General features: G+C 40.7%; 2 protein-coding genes across 7 annotated transcripts in view; one reads left to right on the forward strand and one right to left on the reverse strand.

The window, feature by feature from the left end:
- Nucleotides 1–1,216, reverse strand: part of BIVM (basic, immunoglobulin-like variable motif containing) — a 38,958-nt gene extending 37,742 nt beyond the window's left edge. For 2 of the 4 annotated variants that reach the window (XM_037150064.2, XM_053670346.1), the window contains exon 1: nucleotides 1,126–1,216. The gene's annotated coding sequence lies outside the window, so the exon portion shown is untranslated. The remainder of the gene's footprint in view (nucleotides 1–1,125) is intronic. The other 2 variants (XM_037150066.2, XM_037150063.2) reach the window with 1 other exon arrangement.
- Nucleotides 62–15,797, forward strand: POGLUT2 (protein O-glucosyltransferase 2). Of its 3 annotated transcripts, XM_037150061.2 has the most exons (11): nucleotides 62–166; nucleotides 1,999–2,137; nucleotides 3,289–3,494; nucleotides 6,854–7,059; nucleotides 7,234–7,311; nucleotides 9,430–9,602; nucleotides 9,721–9,958; nucleotides 11,570–11,779; nucleotides 12,669–12,758; nucleotides 13,943–14,050; nucleotides 15,372–15,797. In XM_037150061.2, the coding sequence occupies exons 3-11, from the start codon at nucleotides 3,413–3,415 to the stop codon at nucleotides 15,387–15,389; spliced, it is 1,203 nt and encodes a 400-aa protein (XP_037005956.2). In that variant the 5' UTR covers nucleotides 62–166; nucleotides 1,999–2,137; nucleotides 3,289–3,412; the 3' UTR covers nucleotides 15,390–15,797. The 3 variants fall into 3 exon arrangements, with proteins under 3 accessions (XP_037005956.2, XP_037005955.2, XP_037005954.2); XM_037150060.2 differs by lacking the exon at nucleotides 62–166 and having other exon boundaries at nucleotides 1,509–2,137; XM_037150059.2 differs by lacking the exons at nucleotides 62–166; nucleotides 15,372–15,797 and having other exon boundaries at nucleotides 1,509–2,137; nucleotides 13,943–14,242.
- Nucleotides 15,798–23,497: the final 7,700 nt, after the last annotated feature.

The raw sequence follows: 23,497 nt of genomic DNA on the forward strand, positions 1-23,497 counted from the left end.
CCCCCGCCCCCACCCCTGGCCCCAGCCTCTCTTCCTCGATTACACTTGAACCCCGTGCCCGGCAGAGGCCGGCCCACTACAGATACCGGGTGTCTTCCCGCGTACCAGCTAGCATCGGGCCCAGGCTCCCTGGGAAGGCGAGCGGAGTGCCCAGCGCCCTTCTCCGGTAAGCTCTCAGCGCCCTGGGAGGAGGGACGCAGAGTCCCGTAGCGGAGCTGGTTTGTGCCGAGGCAGCACCCGCCCAAAGGAAAAAGCTGCGCTCCTTTCCCGTGCCCCTCAGGAGCCTACTTCCCCAGCCCACGTACGGTCCGGGTCCGGAAGGCCCAGCATCTGGTTCCTTCTACTAAAGCAGGCCTCCTGGCCCCACCTCCCACCCTCAGTCCGCTGCGGGAAGCCGGAATGTGTCGCCAAGGCGGAATGGGCAGAGGCTCCTTCCCTCCCAAGGAGTCTCTGGGTGCTCTAGGCGTTTGGGTGGGTGGGACTTGGCCTGTTGTCTCAGATCCCCCTACTCTGGAATGCTTTGGAATGCACGAGGAAATATCATTACTAGTAACAAATGCAAAAAAGTAAAAAGGAAATCCCCGCCATGGCCTACACTCCGAGGCCTGATTTGGGTGGAGGATTTCGGGACAGCTAGGAGGGAGGAAAAGGAAAAGGAGAAGGCTCCGGGGTCGACCAGGGCTTCCTCCTCCTGGTGACCATCTTGGACTTGTGGTGGGCGTGCAGGGGCGAGGGGATGGCCAACGCGCGCTCGGGACCGGAGCCCTGCCGAACGTGACTGGGGGACGGGCCACAGGTATTAGCTACAGCCAGCCCCGCCAAATCAGGCTTTGTTCCCGAGAGAACTCGTTCCTTGCCTCCCTAGCATTTTCCTCCATCCAGCGGCCCAGCTCGCCACCCCACTTTTTCCCTGAAGAATGAGCACTGACTCAGTGGCCTCCACTCCGATGGCCAAGGGGCTCCGGAGAGACCACGGCCTCTGGCAGCCCAGGCCGCGCTGACGGCGCCTAGAACTGGTGGGCCGCACCAGGCGAGTCCGCGGTGCCCAAGGGCCTAACCCAAGACCCAGGGCGCAGAGCGCACAGGCGCAGGCCGCCACTACGTTCTTCCCGCAGCCGGGAATACCTCTAGCCTGTCGGGTGGAGTCAGGTCGCAGCGGCCGCAGGGAAACTCTGCTGTGTCCGCATCACAGTACAGCGGTCTACGAAGCTTTTCCGGTTATCCTGGAGCTTGCGGCTCTCGTCCCATTGAAGAGTCAGGGAACTGAGCCCCGGACTGCTGTGCCCGGAGACCAGTCGTCAGATACCATTGACGGCTTCCTTTCATCAAGTTTTATTCCTGACCTCTGCACATTCGGAAGATATGGTGACAATTTAAAGGAAAAAATCTTAACTGTGCCTCCAGACCCACGTGGCCTTTCATTGGACATTTAGTATTTATCTGTCCTCTGAAATCGGCTACCGCAAAGTAAATAAATGAGTGATGGTAAAACCTGGCAGGATTTCCGCTAGTCCTGTCGTGAACTACATCTCCCAGGAAGCCGTGGCGCGGGGACGCGTGTCCACTGCTGCGCCCACTAGGAGAAAGCCTTACTCAGCCAGGTCCGCTGTGCCGGGCCAATCTCTTTGCCCGGCACCTTGAGCTGGAACCTGAGACGGCTTCATTCCCCAGTGATGCTCCAGTTGCCAGAAAGACGGCAAGTTTATGATTGTCCTGAGAAAGAGGAGCAGAGTGGTTCTTGCCAATTTCGGCAGAACGACTGGCATTTTTCAGCTGTACAAGTCCGCTCTCGGGTTGTGATTTTCCTGGAAAAGTGGAAACCAGAGCGCCTGCTTTGCACAGCAAGTGACACCTCTTGGAGCCGATTTGCTGCTGCTCCTACCAAAACCACGGCTCGTTTCGTTCACCTCCTACGTCTCATTATCCGTTGATCGTTTTGGTAGTCCGTCTTGTAAATGTTTAGCATTTTGCTGCTTTACTACTTCTTTCTGGGGACAGTTCCAGCATTTGCCGAGACCGGCGGAGAGAGGCGACTGAGCCCTGAGAAGAGTGAAATATGGGGACCAGGGCTAAAAGCAGCTGTTGTCCTTCCTGCGCGATATTTCTATATTCAGGCGGTGGATACGTCAGGAAATAAGTAAGTTGAGAAACAGCCGCCTAACTATTTCGGAATGCAGTTAAAGTTTACGTTTCTTCCTTCAAGTTCTATCCGCCCAACATGAGCTAGCCACATCTGGTTGTAACTATCTTTGTGCGTCCCAGCAATCTTTCTCATATCTTTAGAAGTAATTCCGAATTAGCTCTTCTCCTAGCTTTATTCATAGGGATTCCCACATGGCTAGAGATACAAAGCCCCTACACTTTTCTGGAAGTACTAATTCTCACTACTTTTGCATAAGCTGTTGTAAGGAATTTAAGTCCAGTTGTTAGAAACTTGGTTTCTTTCTCTGGTGTTACCCTGTTTCCAGGTAGACATCTGCAAGTAAACACACTTTGAAACTCAAAAAGGAAAATTAAGCACTATTCAGAGTTTAAAGGGACAGTATCACAGTATGGCTCTCCTATATGTCTGCAACAAACATTTATTTCACTCCATTTAATTTAACAACTGAAATTATATCCAAAACGTATTTCTAGAACTCACATACTTCTGAAATGATTGTCCTTTTTTATTGCTGACATATATATTTTGTAGGAAAAAATTGAGAATAAGTTTTTCATTGCAAAAATACAGGTTATAAATAATACAATTGGAAAAACTAAATACAATCTTAACAGCAAGAGCACTCACTCAAAAGAACTTTCATACAGTGTCACTTAGATGATACACTACCAACTGGCTTTTGTCCATGCTGGGCATGGTTTATAATACTAATATGTAAAAGAATCATTGAGAGAGATTTTTTTTTCAAAAGATCTCTGCTGGCACAATTTGATCACAAATTTCCAGTGATGGGCATGAAATAAATAGTAGGTTGATAAGAATATTTGTATACATGAAATGCATACAGGTGTTCTGTGTTTACATAGATTACTTGTGTTAACATAATCCAATTTTCTAATGAAACTGTTTTATGTTATCTTGGCCATTGTCATCCTCTGCTTTTTTAAAAATAAAAAACCTCTAATCCATCATATTCATTCTGGTACTAAAAGTATAAGAGAGAAGATAAGAGTATGTTAGGGGGAAAACGTGGAGGAGAAGTGTGAGGTTTGTAGATTGGAAAGCATAATCTTTGTGCATTTGTTCCTTAAAATAATCTTTGTATCCTATTCTTCCCATCATAGGTTCACATCTTCTCCAGGTGAAAAGGTATTCCAGATTAAAATCTCGGCACCAGATGAGCAATTCACTAGAGTTGGAGTCCAGGTTTTAGACCGAAAGGATGGGTCCTTCATAGTCAGATATAGAATGTATGCAAGCTACAAAAATATGAAGGTAGAAGTTAAATTCCAAGGTCAACATGTGGCCAGATCTCCATATATTTTAAAAGGTAATTTGGAACATAATTTTTTAAAAACTACTTGAATACAACGATGTGTCATTTAATCAATAAAAACAAGGTAACATCATTTTTTTTTACTGAAAAAAATAGGCATTTTCTACTTCCTACTTGAAAACTAAAATGAGAACCCTGGAGAGAAATGCAAGACTTGAATGGCAATTATAGTTCACCAAAGAGGAAAGAACATATAAATAGAGAATTTGCTCCCTCAAGACACAACATTAGCAAGAATAATCCAGCTGTATACAATATGGTCATAGATGACACTTAATTGGAAGTATATGACAAGTAACTGATAAGTGTTATTGAAATTTGATTACTTCAGAAAGAGAAGGGCTTGAAGCAAAGGGGGAAAGTTGACTGTTGGTTTGTTCTTTTTTATTTCTTTTTGTCTTTGTTCCAATATTATTTTTCCAGAAAAATTCTCTGATTTTTATACCTATATGAACAGAGTTTTATACATATATAAATAGAAGTATATGGATAGAATGAGAGTGCAGCTGCTTTACTTAGAGCCATATCCTTCCATCTCAGTGGAGATAGTAACTTAAAACAGCAGAAAGGCAGTGTATATACAGAGGCACAAATTTTTCTTGTTCCCCACCTCCAAGAAAGGCAAATGTTTTAATAAGTGTCTAGGTTCCTTTCCCACATTATTCCAGGACCGCATGGTATAATGTAACCTGCCAAATCTTAAAAAAAATATTCCTCTGCCGACTACTGCCTGGGAAGATAGGAATCTGAGAGTTACAGGAGAGGAGTGACAATCAAATCTCAATTCAGATTCTGCTATATTGTGTTACAATTATTTCTATAAATGTATAATTAATTTATTACACTATTAATGAACTATTTTGAAGATTAACTCATTTTTAATAATTCTTGAAAAAGTAATAAGCATAATAGGGGTTCTTAGTTTACTTATATTGTTAATTGATGATTTAGCCATTGAGGAAAATACCTTAGACATTTTTTTTTTTTTTTGCTGTCTGATCAACTCTTTTTTAATTTTTTTTTATTTTTTTTATTATTTTTTTTATTGATTATGCCATTACATTTGCTCTATTCCCCCCTCCCTTCCCCTCCACCCTGCATACCCCTCCCCCACCATTTCCCCCTTTAGTTCATGAACATGTGTCTCAATTTCTTTAGATTCTGTATTTCCCCCTACTATTCTTACCCTCCCCCTATGTATTTTCTATCTACTGTCTATGCTACTTATTTTCTGTACCTTCTCCCCCCTTCCCCTCCTCCCACTCCCCTATTGCTAACCCTCCCTGAGATCTTCATTTCTATGGTTCTGCTCCTGATCTAGCTATCCTCTTAGTTTGCTTTTGTTTTAGGTGTGGTTCTTAATAACTGTGAGTTTGCTGTCCTTTCACTGTTCATCTTTTTTATCTTCTTTTTCTTAGGTAAGTCCCTTTAACATTTCATATAATAAGGGCTTGGTGATGATGAACTCCTTGAGTTTGGTCTTATCTGAGAAGCACTTTATCTGTCCTTCCATTCTAAATGAAAGTTTTGCTGGGTAGAGCAATCTTGGTTGTAGATCTTTGGTTTTCATGACTTGGAATACCTCTTTCCAGCCCCTTCTTGCCTGTAAGGTCTCTTTTGAGAAATCAGCTGACAGTCTGATGGGAACTCCTTTGTAGGTGACTGTCCCCTTAGCTCTTGCTGCTTCTAAGATTCTCTCCTTCATTTTAATCTTGGCTAATGTAATTATGATGTGCCTTGGTGTGTTCCTTCTTGAGTCCAACTTCTTTGGGACTCTCTGAGCTTCCTGGATTTCTCGGAAGTCTATTTCCTTTGCCATCTTGGGGAAATTCTCCTTTGTTATTTGTTCAAATAATTTTTCAACTGGTGGTTGTGCCTTTCCCCCCTTCTGGTACCCCTATAATTCGGATGTTGGAACGTTTAAAGATGTCCTGGAGGTTCCTAATCTTCTCCTCATTTTTCTGAATTCTTATTTCTTCATTCCTTTCTTTTTGATCATTTTTTTCTTCCTTCTGGTTCTCTCCCTTGATTTGAGTCCCAATTTTCTTTCCATTACTATTGGAATCTTTTGTATCCCCATTCATTTCAATTAATTTAGCTTCCATATGTTTCTCTAATTTGTGGCTAAAGTCAACCAGTTCTGTAAGGATCCTTATAACCAGTGTTTTGAACTGTGCATCTGAAAGACTGGCTATTTCTTCATCACTTAGGTCTATCGGTTCTGGGGCTCTGAGTTGTCCTAGAGCCATTTTTGGTCTGTTCGCGCTATTAAGTGAGCGGAGCAAAGCCTTAGTTGTTTACCAGGATGGGGCGACCCAGGTCGCTGGTTTGTGACGCTGTGTGTGGGGGCGGGGTCAGAGAGGGAGCAATGGCGTTCCTCTCCGCTAGCCCAGCGTTTCCAGTCACTCCGCACGCTTGGGGTTTATCCGATCGGAATTGTGCGAGCCTGCTGCCCTGCGCCGGCTTCCCTTCTCACTGGCTTCTCCCCACGTAAATGCGCGCCCGACTGACTGATCGCCGCGCCTTTTCCCTGTGCGCTCCGGCAGCCAGCTGGCTGGCGATCAGTGCCCTCGGTTGCCTGTGCGCGCGCACCGCCCCGGGAATTTTTTTCTTGCTAACCTGCTCCGCTGCTGGCCTCGCTCCTCGTACCGGTCCAGCCGAGTATCTAGTTGTCCTTTGGACTCCGTATTGTCGATTTTCCGTGTGGCTTGGTTGTGACTGCTGTTAAAAATAGTTGTTCTTAGATTTGGTTGTGCACAGAGGCGAGGTGGATCCTCCATCTACGTCTCCATCTTGGCGGAAGTCCCCTTCTCTTTTTTAATTTTTTAAAGATTTTATTCTTATTTACTTTTAGAGAGAGAGGTAGGTTTACAGGCTGGAGCTCAATCCACTGAACCTACCTTAGACATTTTAAGAAACTTTGTATAGGATATCATTGAAATACTAATTTCATATCACTTTTGTCTTTGATTAAAACAGGTATACTCCTTTCATATCTTTTTTTTACCAGTGTTTGGTTATTTTTAAGTACAGAGAACATAAAGAATGATGGTCTATAATAGCTACTGTGAACAAAAAGTAATACCCATTGGCTTTCTTTTGAACTCAAGCAAAGTGGGCCTAACTGAAAATATCACAGCCTTACTGTGAAGAGCTTTCAGAACAGAAGATTATTACTAGTGATGTGATGCCCCAATGTGATAAAAATGTTTTTCTTTAAAAATTGTTTTCATCAAAATACTCTTCATGATAACCCAGGCAAAATTTGTAAAGCCATATTATGAAGATCAGTTACATGTTTCAAATGCTGAGTGAAATTATTACTGTATTATTTGTTGCTTGTGTATAATTAGGGCCAGTTTACCATGAGAATTGTAACTGTCCTTTGGAAGATAGTGCAGCCTGGCTACGGGAGATGAGCTGCCCAGAAACCATCGCTCAGATTCAGAGAGATCTGGCACATTTCCCTACTGTTGATCCAGAAAAGATTGCAGTAGAAATCCCAGAGAGATTTGGACAAAGGCAGAGCCTGTGTCACTATACCTTGAAGGATAACAAGGTACAATTTGTGATTGAGATTTGCATGTTTGTCCTCGTGACTTTTTGTTTTGACCACTTGGCTACAACTAGCTACATAGTTTTTAATAAATATCATTCTGAGCATCAATATAATAAGCTTTACTTCAGCCTGCCAGGACTTTTTAACTATAATAAACATTCAATTATCTTTTAGGTTTATATCAAGACTCATGGTGAGCATGTAGGTTTCAGAATTTTCATGGATGCCATACTACTTTCTTTGACTAGAAAAGTAAGTATTTCTTTTCAATTATGTATAATAATTTAAGCCCAGGTTTTATAATACAATTTTTCAAACTAAAAATAATGACAATATTAGGGGAGTTCTATTTTGGAGCCTTATTACAATACTATTCTGAAGTTTTATGTCATGTGGGATGCCTGTGTTAATTTCCTAGGGCTGCTGTAACAAAGTACCACAAACTTAATGGCTTGAAATGAGAAATTTATTCTTTTACAGTTCTGGAGGCTAGAAGTCCAAAATTAGGGTGTCAGCAGGGCTGTGCTTCCTCTGAAACCTATAGAGGAGAGGCATTCTTGGCTCTTCCTGACTTCTGGTGGTGCCTAGCAATCCCTGGCATTCCTTAGTTTGAAGCTGCATGGCTCCATTCTCTGTCTCTGTCATCACATGGCATTATTCCTGTGTATCTTTATGTCTTTACCTCTTCTCACAAGGACACCAGTCATATTGGATAAAGAGCCACTGTGCCAGTATGTTCTTATCTTAACTAATTACCTCTGCAACAACCTATTTCCAAATAATGTCACCCAGAGATATTGGGATTTAGGGTATTCTGAATCCTGTTCCTTGGTATAATATTCTTTAACAGGGTTCTAGTGAAGTGCTTGACAGCAAAGGTAAAACAATTGATATGAAAAACTATACCATCATGTTTACCAATTGCTTACTAGCTATTTATTGAACAACCACCCGTGTACATGTCTTGGTTAAGCTACTCATGGAAAAGTGCCTTTCTTAAGATTGCAACACATTTACAGTGAGTTAATTTTGAACATGGGTAATTATGTAACATTAGTACTATGCCTCCTTTAAGCTAAGACATCACAGTGCCAGCAAGTATTTCTTGCTCATCTGTGTCAGTCCAGGACTCCAGTTCCTCAAGATGCTTCTCAAACTGATGAGCAGTTCTTGTCTTAAATATATATATATTTTGTTTTACAAACACCCCATACACTTTGCAATGGCTATGTTCATTCAACACGTCTGTGCCAGTAAAAGCCAATAGTTTGGAAGTTACTAATATTTGGCTTTTATAGTGGGCTTCCTAAATTCAGTTCCTGGTCCCATCACCTACTTAGGGTGTGGTTTGTTTTTTAAGATTTTTTAAAAATTTATTTTCATAGAGAGGAGCAGGGAGGGAGAAAGAAAAGGAGGAAAACATCAATCGGTTGCCTCTGGCATGTCCCCAACTGAGCACCTGACCCACAACCCAGGCATGTGCCCTGACCATGAATTGAATGGGCAACCTGTTAGTCTGTGGAGTGATACCCAACTCACTGAGCCACCAGGCAGGGCAACCTGGAATATATTTTTAAATAGATAGAAGCATCCAGTTTATTAGCCAAGAACTAGAGTTAGAGTCCCAAGTGCTGTGGATTGTAGTTATTTTCTAGTAATTCTTTCTTGCGGATCATGTTAGGAGTCTCTTGGCAGTATTAGATCATCATTTCATTCCTATTAAAGTAAGTCTATGGACACCCTAGAAAGGAAATCTAGTATGCTTACACATGTGACAATACTCAGAAAAGTCACTCCCACTCTTCAAATCAAAATAATTATCATTACCTAAAGCTTGGCCTTTCATCTGATACAATTTCTAACTTTTATTGTGTTTCATTGCTCACTATGTATTCAACTTGTACTACAAGATAGAATGAGTGTGGCCAAAGTTAAAGGCAGGCAAGTGCATGGTTTCAGGTCACTAAGAACAGGGTCAAGTGGCCAAGCATTTACTTAGAGCAAAGGAAAGTACACAAGATGCAACCCCTTTCAATGTGGCCATACCCCAGGGCCAGTGGATCCACTCCTCAGCCAACTGCAGTAGAAGCTCCCACACCCTGCTGCAGTGGAAGCTCCCTGACCACTTCTTACGGAGTGTGAATACAACAAGTTGGGGGTATGCCGTAGTGCCCCCTCACTGGAAGAGAAGCCTAGCCCACACTGTGAGGGCTCTTTATGTCTTGGAAAAGAAGTATACCAGGCCCTAGACTGTTCTTATTTGGCTAAGACAGACTGCATGCAAGAGACACCTTTCCCAACAGATTGATCAATAGAAGCCATTATACAATGCAAGAAATGTGAATAAGCTCTTTGCTTTCTTTTTCCTAGGTGAAAATGCCCGACGTGGAGTTTTTTGTTAATTTGGGAGATTGGCCTTTGGAAAAAAAGAAATCCAGTTCACATATCCATCCAATCTTTTCCTGGTGTGGCTCCACAGATTCCAAGGATATTGTGATGCCTACCTATGACCTGACTGACTCCGTTCTAGAAACCATGGGCCGGTGAGAGACAGGTTGCAGATGACCCAGAGCCTTGGGGTTTTTTGTGTGCTGAGTTCTGTCACAACAACCTTTGAGTTGTGATTTGGAAGAGAAATGTATTGTACTTTCTGTCTTCCAGAGTAAGTCTGGATATGATGTCTGTGCAAGCTAACACAGGTCCTCCCTGGGAAAGCAAAAACTCCACAGCTATCTGGAGAGGGCGAGACAGCCGCAAAGAGAGACTCGAGCTGGTTAAACTCAGCAGAAAACACCCAGAACTCATAGATGCAGCCTTCACCAACTTTTTCTTCTTTAAACACAATGAAAGCCTTTATGGCCCCATTGTGAAACACATTTCTTTTTTTGATTTCTTCAAGGTATGACATCACTGTGACCAATCCTTTTTGTTTTGCCAAGTATAGTTGACCCTTGAACAATATGGAATTGAACTGCACGGGTCCACTTACAAGCTGTTTGTTTTTTTAAAAATATACAGTCAGCCCTCTATTTCCCCAGTTTTTACATCCATGGATTCAACCAACCACAGATCAAAAATAGTATTTTCATCTGAGGCTGGGAATGCACAGGTGCAGAGGACCAACTGTGTGCATTGATCTGTGCCATTTTATATAAGGAACTTGATCATCTGTGGATTTTGGTATCTGTGAGTATCCTAGGACCAATCCTCCATGGAAACCAAGGACATCTATTTTGGAGGAGTCAAAAGTTTTATGCAAGATTTTGACAGCATTGCTGTCGGGGAGCCAGTGCCCCTAAACCCCATATTGTTCAAGGGTCCACTGTATCTTTACTTAGGGAAGAGAAATCAAAGCCTATAACCTACAGGGGGTGGGAGAGGTAAGCATAAAATTCAGTTGACTATCAAGGCATGGGACCCTGGGTATTGGTTTGGCAACATGGGTCTATACTCAGTACCCAACTTTGGCATTAAATATGTATCAGGGAGCTTGGAGCCAGGGGAGAGATTATTCTTCCCCCAATTGACCATCTATTTAGAGCACATTTCAGCTACAAAACCTTTTTTTATTAACAAATAAACATGTAAGTGACTTTACACATAATTCTCCCTGGAGCCACACTTAACAACAGGCTAAAGAAGATATAAACCAGGTAGCTCTTATCAGGCCTCCTCATGGGGAAATGACTTGAAATGTATCCAAATGGTCTGCCTAGGAATTCTGGAGACGAAGGAACATTTTCTGTGTCTAGAATGTGGATGGCTCACGTTTCCCAGGCAGTGATCCTCTTTCTAACAAGTCCACCTTTTCATGCAGTAGGACACTGCCAATGCTTCTCTAGACCACTGAGTACTTTTTGAAGTACCATATGGTGGGGAAAAAGGTGGGCAAGGGAAGTGATTAGCAAGCTTTTCTACACCATAAATGGCCAAGGTTGTTGTTTTCTGTTTGTTTGTTTGTTTGTTTGTGGTGGGTTACATGGTGGCAGGTAGACCTAAAGAATGCCATAAGTTGAATTGTCAGTATTTTCATATGCATACTGCAGAGATTTTTGGAATGGTTAAAACCAAGGAAAGTTAACACCAGCCATCCCTCCTCAGTATATTCTGTCATGCTTTTGCTTTATTCCTACCTGCTGAATTTGGTACAACTAAGGGCTATTGATTAAAGACTGTTGATTAATAGTGACTAACAAAGTAGTGGAGAGATAACAAAATCACCTTAAACAATCTTTCCTCAGTTTGTAGCCTAAGGATAACAGTTATTTATTATTTTATTGGCTGCTTCAACGTTAGACTTGTGGTCTCTTTGTGAAATTTAGGAGAGCATCAAAATAAACCTTCAGCTCTAGATCAGCAGGTTATACAATAGCACTAAGTGGTGAAAGCAGTGAGCAAAATCTGGCCAAATCTGAAGATAGTGAGGCTTTTTGTGTGGAAGTGGGAAGACAATGAGAGTATAAAAAAGGAAATGTAATGGAGGTTCTTATATTTTACTGCTGTTTCACAGCATAAGTATCAAATAAACGTTGATGGCACTGTCGCAGCATATCGCCTGCCATATCTTCTAGTCGGTGACAGTGTTGTGCTGAAGCAGGATTCTATCTACTATGAACACTTTTACAATGAGCTGCAGCCCTGGAAACACTACATTCCAGTTAAAAGCAACCTGAGTGATCTTCTAGAAAAACTTAAATGGGCAAAAGATCATGATGAAGAGGTAAGGTCAGTCTCTCCTCGTACCCAAATGTCATGCATTCATTTTAAATGACTGCTCAGTATGCTCAGATATAGACTCTTATCTATAAATAGGAAGCCCCATGGACAACAATTCCATTCAGGATGAACACAGGCATTGTGCTTGTATTAGCTGTCCAGTCTGCACATGAAACAGAAATCTAACCTTGGCCTTAACTATGCTCTCTCTTTGAGTAAGGTTGATCTGGGCCTCAAGCACTCTCTCACCTCTACTAGTAACATGGAAATTGAGATAAGTTGCCTGTCAGGAGAAAACACTAACTGTGCTATGGATTTAGGTGAGGGATTGCGTGAAATAAACTTTGAACTAATTCCTGAAAAATTTTAAGGCAGCACATTAAGCTTAATCCTACATTAACTTTACAAAGTTATTGTTACCTCATTTAATGTGTGCCTTCTCTTCAAGAGAGGCTTAATTCACAAAGGTTTAATATGACTTCTCAAATTTTCAAGTCTTGCCCTAACTAGTATGGTTCAGTGGATTGAGTGCTGGACTGCGAACCAAAGGGTCACCAGTTCAATTCATGGTCAGAGCATATGCCTGGGTTGAGTGCCAGGTCCCCATTAGGGGGTGCACTAGAGGCAACTACACATTGTTGTTTCTCTCCTTCTCTTTCTTCCTTCCTATCTGTCTAAACATAAAATACATTTACAAAAAAAAATTTCAAGTCTTAAAAGCCTCCCTGTAATTTTGACAAACATACTATTAACTGCTTCCTATACCATGAAAGACCACCCCCAGAAATATTTTTCCCCCATTGTCCCAGTAAAATGTACTCTGAAGATCAGTTTTCATATGTCTGCATGGGGAAAAACACATTTCATTAAAGGGTATTTTTTTGTTCCCATAGGCAAAAAAGATAGCAAAAGCAGGACAAGAATTTGCAAGACATAATCTCATGGGCAATGACATATTCTGTTATTATTTTAAACTTTTCCAGGTCAGTATATTCTAAGAAAATGATATTTAACTTGTAATTGATCATATTAATAGCAAATATTATTTTACTTAACAGAGGCTGAAAGTATATTATATAAGGAGATAAACACACACTTCTGTGGGTAAAAATCAACAACAAATATTAAATAATAATGAAAAGAGTAGAAAACCAAAGGTCATTTAGTAGATAGTACTGCCATATTAAAGGAAAAGTATGAATGTTAGAACCATGTGGTATGTGGTTAGGAAATTGTCATCTGATTCTGCAAAATTACTCTCCATGATTTGTATTTTCTCTTTGTACAGTATTACTGCTCCCTTACCATTTCTTTGTCTACTAGTGCAAAGTCTGTTTGGAACTGTTGTGCTGATTCCATATGAGCCATGATTTCTTTTGGAAATCATTTGCATGGATTTAGGCATTTTAGCAATCATAACAAAGCATATCTGATGATTTGAAAGTTTCTTTTAAAAATGTACTAGTAAGCAAGTAATCTTCTAATAATAATACTAGATATAAATTAAGCTATTTTTAAAATCTCAGTTGCAGATATTGAGCACCATACCACAGACTCTGCTACAAGACAAAGTCTTTTTTCTGGTGTTCACTAGCCTCTTTCCCTTTAAAACCTTTCTTAGAGGATGGTGAAAACAAAGAGAGGGGAAGGTATAAAGTGAAAGAGGAGGGGAATTTACTACCCAAATTCCTAAAGATATACAGGGTAGTATTCATTCACTTGACTCAGATACACTAGCCTATAAGCACTTAGCCCAGAACCTGGCACAAAGGGAGCACATAATGAATGATGATGGCAACTGATTCTGGACAACTCATGGTGAATAAGACAGAAATAGTTTCTCAAATTCTCAGTCTAGGGAAGATCATGTTCACAAGTATTTTCACTGCAAAGCAAAGGCAGTAAAAACAATTAAAAAATCAAATTATATATATAAAGGATGAATAAGGAAAGATCTTTTAGAAATAGGTAGCTAGTGGTCTAAAGGACAGCTGCCTCTCAGAAGCTCTGTCATTGAATGTTTAAGGGGAGTATGGAGGACTTTGCCTATTGTAATTGAGACACGAGTTAAATGGGATCATAGTCTAGCAAATTCCAGCGTATCTAATCTGTTAAATGTACTTTAAGCATTTTATAAGGAATGCTTTTCGTGTTGTTCCCTATACAGGAATATGCCAGTTTACAAGTGAGTGCGCCCCAAATCCGAGAGGCCATGAAGAGGGTAGAACCAGAGACTGAGGATGACCTCTTTCCTTGCACGTGCCATAGGAAAAAGGTAACCAGAACTAGCCAATGTCAGAGTAACAACTAACTTTGTTCCAAGCCTCCATTTATTCCTTTAGTCATTCAGTCAGGCAACAACTATTTGAGTTTCTCATGGAGCCTCCAGGCAATTCATTCTACCAAAGAGATATAATAGATAATAACAAGGCAAAAGGTACTTAGATACAGTTAACTGAGAAGATGTAGGAGCTCCCAGCAAAGTAGAGGAAAGCCTTTTTTTAATGTGAGAATTCAGATCATATAGCGTTTGAATAGATGTCTAATGTTTTAAAAGTATTTTCACTTGTATCATCTAATAGCCTCATCTCCCTGTGAGATAGGTTTGGCAAAGTTCATCATGCCAGCTGAAAAATGAAAAAATATGTAACCATGATTATTCTTGTTAGCAGATTATTCATGAAAAGCAATCTTTGTTGATAACATTACATAGTGACTTTGTTTATAAAAGGCAAATTCACATAGGAACTTTTCAGGCTAAAAAGTTCAGGCTAGAGGTCATCCAGTAAATACCTTCATTTTATCGTTAACAAAACTGATCAAAAAGTAATTAGTTCAGAATCAGCTAGCTGGATTACAGCAAAGCAGGGACCAAAAATCAGTGTCTTATCTTCACATTGTATGCCTGGTTGTGTATAAAGACAGTGCAGGAGGGAAGGTTGTTTTGATTGGTTGTTTTTCGTTTGAAGGAATGTATATTATATAAAATTGTGGTTTGTATACATAGGATATATATTGACATTTTTAAAGCAACGGCATGATAATAATCAGGATTTGGTTGTATTGGTTTTTTTTAGTTTTGTTGAGAACTGATTTGCCACCAAATAGCCCTTCAAAGTGGTACATAATCAACCAACATTAACTCCTCTCAGTGCTCCAAAACCATAAAATTAATTAAAGCCAGTGACAAAACAAATTGCCAAAATTGAAAGGTACCCCCTCACAAAGTTAGTAATTTGGTATCAGAATGCTTTTGTGGGCTCCAAATGAAACTGGGCAGCTTCCTCAATTACACTCCTCTTTCTATTTTTTATTTTTGTCTCAGAGTTTTGAGGGGTATTAAATGATTTTACTGATTCACTGACTATTTATAACACAACACCCTATAGTCCCTTAGATGTTTGGGTTCCACATTAGTAGCCCTATAAAGCTCTATCTGTGGGTGATTTCAAAAACAGCTCCTGACCCTACAAGTCTGTTCTAGTAACTTGGCTTTTTTTCACTTCACAGTAGAGAAAACAATTAGAATAATACCAGTATTCCTAACTTATATAGGACTTCCTGGTGTCTCTAAATATTTTGCTTCTTAATTTCAGACCAAAGATGAACTCTGATATGCAAAATACCTTTCCTTCAAATAATGGTGCTCTGAAGACTCTTCTTAACTGAAAAGAAGATTTTTAAAAAATATTAATTTCCACCCTGGCTGGTGTAGCTCAGTGGATTGAGCTCAGGCCTGCAAATCAAACTACCACGGTTCCATTCCCAGTCAGGGCACATGCCTGGGTTGCAGGCCAGTTACCAACAGGGGATGTATGAGAGGCAACCATACATTGCTATTTCTCTCCCTCTCTCCTTCCCTTCTCCTCTAAAGATAAATAAATAAATAAAATCTTTTAAAAAATTAATTTCCATGGACAATAGAAGTTCTGCTTGTGATTGTCTGGCTTATGAAGATGTTTCTTCTTATTATTCAGTATTCCGGCAACTGTTCTTTAAAGCATGTTTTTAGAATTTTTAAATAAAACCACTTTTATTTTAAATGCCTATGTTATGCCAGTTATTATCTGTGTTTGGATCATGGAGCAGTAAAGACAAAGAGAGTGTGGGTTCTAGACTCAGTGTGGAACATCACTGCAGCTACCACCTACCCAGACATATGGTTTACATAACAAAGCAATAAGCCTCTATCTTATTCACACTATTATTTTGAATTTCAGTCACTCATAGCCAAACCTAATTCTAACAAATACATCTTACAAGGACTTTCATTACCTTATCTCTGCCTGCATCTTTAATAAAGTCTCTTACCACTTACTAATTATGTACTCTCTAGCCCAGCAAAACCAATCCCTTACTGTTCTTTCGATGGCTTGTTTTTTACCTGCCTCATTTATGCTTTTCCCTTGGTCTGGAATGCCATGACCCTCTCTTCTTCCTCTGGCTTAGATAGCTTTCAAAGCTCATTTCAGTAAATGCAGATGAGAAGATTCACAGGGGTAATTCCTATGCTATGTGCTGGTGATCTAGTTGATTTTCTCTCTCCCTTACCAGATTTTAAGCAACTTGACTACAGAAACAATGTTCTTCTATTTAATCTAATAAAGGACCACCAACTAGAAAGGCTCAATAAGTATTGAATGGACGTATGAATGACTGAATGAAAAATCACTTTGAAATGTGATTAAGAGAATTAAAAATGAACTAGAAATCCTAACATCGAACCATGATACAAGGGGGAACCGCCCACTAGGTGAGTGTACTAGAAACCCATTTGCATCAGTGTACCACTAGCATTGTTGTAAGGGGCTACATTCGGCCTCAGTGAATTTTTTTTTTAAGATTCTCAAAATGTGTGCCCATTTCATAGTACACACACAGGCACACCTGCCCACACTATGCAGAATATTCAGCAGTCATACCAAAAAAGGTATGACCCTTGTGCCCTACCCTCCCTATTCACCTCATCTTGCCCCCAGCAATTTTTTCTGTATGTTTCCTGGTATGAAAAAAGTCCTAATAACTTCTGGCTAAGATGGAGGCATAGGTGGAAACACTGTGCCTCCTCTCACAACCAAGTTTAAAGACAACAGTTTTAGTAACAAAAACAGAGCCAAAACACAGAAAATTGAACTGTACAGAAGTCCGATAACAACAAACCCTTCAGCCAGACCAGTAAGAGGGGTGGAGTCAGCAGCAGAGTGGGGTTGGGCAGGAAAGATCAGCCAACCAACCCAGGAGCTCAGGAGCACAGGCACTCAGTTGGCGGGTGACGGATCCCAGATATGTGAGGTGGCAACGGGCAGACCCAGTGAGAGCACAAGGCGGCTGGCTGACCACGGTCACACATTGGGGTGCAGAGAAACCAAGCAAAGGAGCGAGCAGTGAGAAAGACTGCTCAGGCCAGGGCCCCATCGACAGCAATTAGAGCCTGAAAAGCACCAGTTGGAAAGACTTTAGGGGGTCGAGGTGTCGGGAGAAGCTCCCAGGCTCACAGAGAGTTCATTGGAGAGACCCATAGGGTCCTGGAAGGTGCACAGGCCCACACACCTGGGAACCAGCACCAGAAGGGCCCAATTTGCTTGTGGGAAGCAGCAGAGGGGACAGAAATCTGAGAGAAAGTCGAACAAACGCCACTGCCCCTCTCTGACCCCGCCCCCACATACAGCATCACAACCTAGCAACTGGGTCGCCCCACCCGGGTGAACACCTAAGTCTCCACCCTCAATATATAATAGGTGTGACCTGACCAGAACATTATGACTCAAGCAGAAAACTAAAAGCCCCAGAGCCAATAAATCTAAGCCACCAAGAAATAGCCAACCTATCAGATGCACAGTTCAAAACACTGGTGATCAGGATCCTTACAGAATTGGTTGATTTTAGTCACAAATTAGAGGAACATATGAAGGCTAAACTAACTGAAATGAAGGGAAATGCACAGGAAACCAATAGTGATGGAAAGGAAACTGGGACTCCAATCAAGGGAGTGGACCAGAAGGAAGAAAAAAGGGAACAAACAGAAAAATATGAAGAAACAAGAATTCAAAAAAATGAGGAGAGACTAAGGAACCTCCAGGACATCTTTAAAAGCTCCAACATCCGAATTATAGGGGTACCAGAAGGGGAAGAGAAACAGCCACAAGTGGAAAACTTACTTGAACAAATAATAAAGGAGAATTTCCCCAATCTGGCAAAGGAAATAGACTTCCAGGAAATCCAGGAAGCTCAGAGAGTCCCAAAGAAGTTGGACCCAAGAAGGAACACACCAAGGCACATCATAATTACATTAGCCAAGATTAAAGTGAAGGAGAGAATCCTAGAAGCAGCAAGAAATAAGGGGACAGTCACCTACAAAGGAGTGCCCATCAGACTGTCAGCTGATTTCTCAAAAGAGACCTTACAGGCAAGAAGGGGCTGGAAAGAAGTATTTCAAGTCATGAAATCCAAAGACCTACAACCAAGATTGCTCTCTCCAGCAAAGCTTTCATTTAGAATGGAAAGGCAGATAAAGTGCTTCTTAGATAAGGTCAAGTTCAAGGAGTTCATCATCACCAAGCCCTTATTATATGAAATGTTAAAGGGACTTATCTAAGAAAAAGAAGATAAAAAAGATGAACAGTGAAAGGATAGAAAACTCACAGTTATTAAGAACCACACCTAAAACAAAAGCAAACTAAGCAGACACCTAGATCAGGAGCAGAACCATGGAAATGGAGATCACATGGAGGGTTAGCAGCAGGGGAATGGGAGGAGGAGAAGGGGGGAGGGGGTACAGAGAATAAGTAGCATAGATAGTAGGTAGAAAATAGACGGGGAGGGCAAGAATAGTATGGGAAATATAGAATCTAAAGAACTTGTGACACATGGACATGAACTAAAGGGGGGAATGGTGGGGGAGGGGATGTGCAGGGTGGAGGGGAATGAAGGGGGGGAATAGGACAACTGTAATGGCATAATCAATAAAATATATTGGAAAAAAAAAGAAAAAAGTCCTTAAAGGGAAACATTTTGCCGACGTGAAAGAGGTAAAACAAAAAACAGCAGAAGCACTAACAGGCATCAAAATCAACAAGTTCGGAGGATGGGAAGATGGTGTTGCAGTAGGTGGAAGTGGAGCCCAGTTCTCCCTGTGTCCATCTGGAACACCTAGCCAATCTTCCAAGGAACGGAGTGAAGAGCCAACGGAATCGCAGCTCATATGAAGTTTGGAGGCAAAAAAAAAATGCAGAGGTTATTGAAAAACAGTGAGAAGAGTGTGCTGGAACAATAAGGTCTCTGGGATCTGCACCAGGACCAAGGCTGCTTCAGTCCCCAGGCCAGCACCTGCCTCAGGATACAAAGAGGAGAGTTAGAGCACCAGCTCTCTCCTCTACCAGAGCAGGGAGGGCAGCCTGGCACCAGAAGGTACCTGGGTGCTGGAAGTCGCTGGGGGAAGTAGAGACAAAGTGGGAGACACACAGAGGCAGTACACATCCGCTGGGACTGTGGACGCTGGCACCAGAGAAATTGGGGTGCTGGGTGATACCAGGAGAAGGGAGTAGTTGAGCCATGTCAGACCCTGACCTTTCAGGGTCAGGGTTCAACTAGTAGTTTCCCGGACTGGTTGAAAAGTGGGGCTATGTGAAAAGCCATATGATTTTTAAGAACTGTGGGCAGCTGCTTTGAAGGAACTCTCCAGCAGCTGCTGGTGTGACCTGAGGGAGATTTCAGCTGCAAAAGCCCAGAGGCAGTGGCGGAGGGGAAATATGCACCCCTCTTGTCTCAGGTTCTGCAACAGACATTGACCCATGCTGTGATCAGCTGACTGGCTGGTTTGAGCCTGGCAGCTCATGGAAGACCTGGACTAGATGCCAGAATACTGTGAATATTGCAACCCAAACCTGGTACCCATCCTCTCATAATCAAAAGAAGGGAGAAAAGCAAAGCTCAGCCCCCTCTTCCTCTGGCATCTAGGAAGATCAGCAGAACTACCTGAACAGGTTTAAAGTCAGCGGGAGGTTTATTATTATCTTCTTTATTCTTTTTCGATCCTCTCTTCCTCCCCAGTTTTTTTCCTTCTCCTAAGTGAGACAACAAGACACAGAGTTACAAAGGGTCCAGAGACAGATCAAAAGGGAGAGCACAAGGCTAACCCCAAAAACTGAGAAACTGAGACAAGTGTCACCTAGCTGTCCCACAGAACTGGCATTTTATTATGTATGTATATTATTATTATCTTGCAATTAGTTTTTACCATTTTTATTTAATATTTTTATTTCTCTTATATTTATTTTTCCTCTCTTATTTCCATTTAATTGCATTGCTTGACTGGTTTGCTTATTCTCGCTGTATTGTATTTTAATTTTCCTTCTTTCACTTCACCCATGTTCTAGTAACACACAAGTCTCGACCAGGTACTTTATATTCTGGTTATCCAAATCATATATTTCTTGTCCTATTATCGTTGTTCCAGTACTATTGATAATACTTGTTTTTCCATGCAGTTGTACATATTTCACCATCCATGAACTTAACCCACTTCATTTTAATTCTGAGCATTATTATTATTGTGGAAAACTCTTCTCTCTCACCCTACCTCTACTTTCTATACTTTAATCTCACCTATATCTCATCATCTAAGCTTGGAAAGCACTCTGATTTCTGAATTCAGATCACCTCTTATCTTTCTTTCACCTTTTATAAAAAGTGGCTAATGGGGTGAAATATCACAGTTAACACTATACTTATGCAAAGAATCTCCTATCTCCTCTCTACTTGCTGGTACTTGAAATCCCATAAAATACTCTCCTGCTTCTCCTGCTGTCAATGCATTTTGCCTACCTGCTGCCACTGATCACATACAAGAATAGGTGAGAGTTGTGAACATCAGTATATCTGCTGGAGGAGAAAAATCACCAATAAAGAAACCACCAAAAGATACAAACCCAAATATAAGAGAGCCCACATAAACAGAAGACAGGGCAAACCTAGAGCATCCAGCCAAGGAGATGAAAGAGGCCACACCACTGAACCTCATAGAATTCCTACCACAGAAGTTTACCCTACAAAGACATCTAGCAAACTGAAACATCAGGAAGCACAAACAAAAGAGTCAACTAAAATGGGGAGACAAGAAAAGAACATGCAGTCAAAAGGAATGGAAGAATCCGCAATAAAAGAGCTAAATGAAATGGAGGTAACCAAACTATCAGATACAGAATTTAAATTAATGGTTATAAAGATGCTCAAGGAGCTCACAGACAATTACAAAGAACTGAGTGAGAACTATATTGGCATGAAAAAGGAAATAGAAACTATAAACAAAAACTAGGAAGAAATGAACAATAAGATCTCAGGAATAAAAAACACATTAGAGGGAATTACAAGCAGAATGAAAGAAGCAGAGCACCAAATCAGCAAGTTGAAGGACAAAGCAGAAAAACACTCCCAGATAGAGTAAGAAAAAGAAAAGAAACTCAGAAAGAATGAAAAGGTGGTAAGAGAACTGAAGAACAACATGAAACATAACAATATCCATATAATAGGCCTACTAAAAGGAAAAGAAGACCAAGGAATAGAAAACCTATTTAAAAAAGTAATAATGGAAAAGTTCCCTAATCTGATGAGAGAAAAGGTCACACAAATCCAGGAAACACAGAGAGTCCCAATCAAGAGGAACCCAAAGAGGCCCACTAAAAGAAACATCATTACTAAAATGGCAAAATTCCAAGACACGGAATCTTAAAGGCAGCAAGAGAGAAACAGGAAATAATATACAAGGGTGCCCTGATTAGGCTAACAGCTGATTTCCCACCGGAAATATTCCAAGCCAGAAGAGAATGGCAAGAAATACTCCAAGTAATGAAAGCCAGAGGCCTGCAACCAAGATTACTCTCCCCAGCAAGGCTCTCAACTAAAATGGAAGGGCAAATAAGGAGCTTCCCAGACAAAAGAAGTCTAAAAGAATACACCTCCACCAAACGAGCTCTTTGAGAGATGCTAAAGGGACTACTTTTAAAAATAGGAAGTAAAGAGTGAGGGAGAGAAGAACACAGGTATAAAAAATAGCAATGAATAAGTACCTATCACTAATAACCTTAAACATAAATGAACTAAATGTTCCAATCAAAACACATAGAGTAGCTGAATGGATAAGAAAGCATGACCCACACATATGCTGCCTACAAGAGACCCACCTCAGGACAAAAAACCTACACAGACTGAAAGTGAAGGGCTGGAAACAAATATTCCAAGCAAGTGGACAGGGAAAAAAAAGCCAGGGTAGCAATATTCATATCTGAAAAAATAGACTTCAAAAAAAGGGCCATAAAAAGAGACCCAGAAGGTCACTCCAAATTACACAAGGGAAGAATCCACCAAGAAGGTATAAACATTGTAAATATACATGCACCGAACATAGGAGCACCCAAATACATTAAGAAGATCTTGGGGGACTTCAAGGAAGGTATAGACAGCAACACAATTATAGGGAGGAATTTCAACACCCCACTGTGAAAAATGGACAAATCTTCCAAACAAAATATCAAACAAGATATTGCAGCACTGAACAATGTCATAGATCAGATGAACTTAACTGATATTTATAGGGACTTTCATCCCAAAGACGCAAAATACACATTCTTTTCAAATGCATATGGAAAATTTTCAAAGATAGACCACATAATAGACCACTGCTTTAACCTAGTAAATGAATTTGGCAAAACAGCGGTATTACAGGGTCAATATTCAGAAATCAAAGGTATTTTTGTATACCAACAATGAAACATCAGAAACAGGAATAAGGAAAAAAATCCCATTTGATATAGCAAGAGAAAAATAAAATACCTAGGAATAAACCTAACCAAGGAGGTAAAAAACCTACATGCAGAAAACTACACAACACTGAAGAAAGAAATCAAGGAAGACACAAGAAACAAATGGAAACATATACAGTGTTCATGGATCAGAAGAATTAACATTATCAAAATATCCATACTACCCAAAACAATGTATAGATTCAATACAATCCCTAATTTAATAATTACCAAAGGCATATTTCACAAATATAGAACAAACACTTCAAAAATTTATGGGAACCATAAAAGACCCCAAATAGCTGCAGCAATTTTGAGAAAAAAATAGCAAAGCAGGAGGAATCACAATACCTGATATCAAAATGTATTACAAGGCCACTGTAATCAAAATAGCCTGTTACTGGCATAAGAACAAACACATGGACTAAGGGAACAGAATAAAGAGCCCAGAAATAAACCCAAGCCTCTATGATCAATTAATATTTGACAAAGGGGGCACCAACATAAAATGGAGCAAAGACGGCCTCTTTAACAAATGGTGTTGGGAGAGATGGACAGCTCCATGCAAAAAATAAAACTTGAGCACCAACTTACATCATACACAAAACTAAATTCAAGTGGATAAAAGATTTAAAGATAAGCTATGACAGCATTAAAGTACTAGAGGAGAACATAGGTAGGAAAATCTCAGATATTCCATGCAGCAATGTTTTCCCTGATATGTCCCCTACAGCAAAGGACATAAAGGAAAGAATAAACAAATGGGATCTCATCAAAAATTAAAACCTCTGCACAACTAAAGAAAACAGCATTAAAATGAAAAGAGAACCAACTATATGGGAAAACATATTTGCCAATGATATCTCAGAAAAGGGTTTGATCTCCAAAGTGTATAAAGAACTCACATGACTCCACTCCAGGAAGAA

This window comes from Artibeus jamaicensis, unplaced genomic scaffold (genome assembly GCF_021234435.1).
Source record: "Artibeus jamaicensis isolate MK-2021 breed Jamaican fruit bat unplaced genomic scaffold, CSHL_Jam_final contig_559, whole genome shotgun sequence".
NCBI lineage: Eukaryota > Metazoa > Chordata > Mammalia > Chiroptera > Phyllostomidae > Artibeus > Artibeus jamaicensis.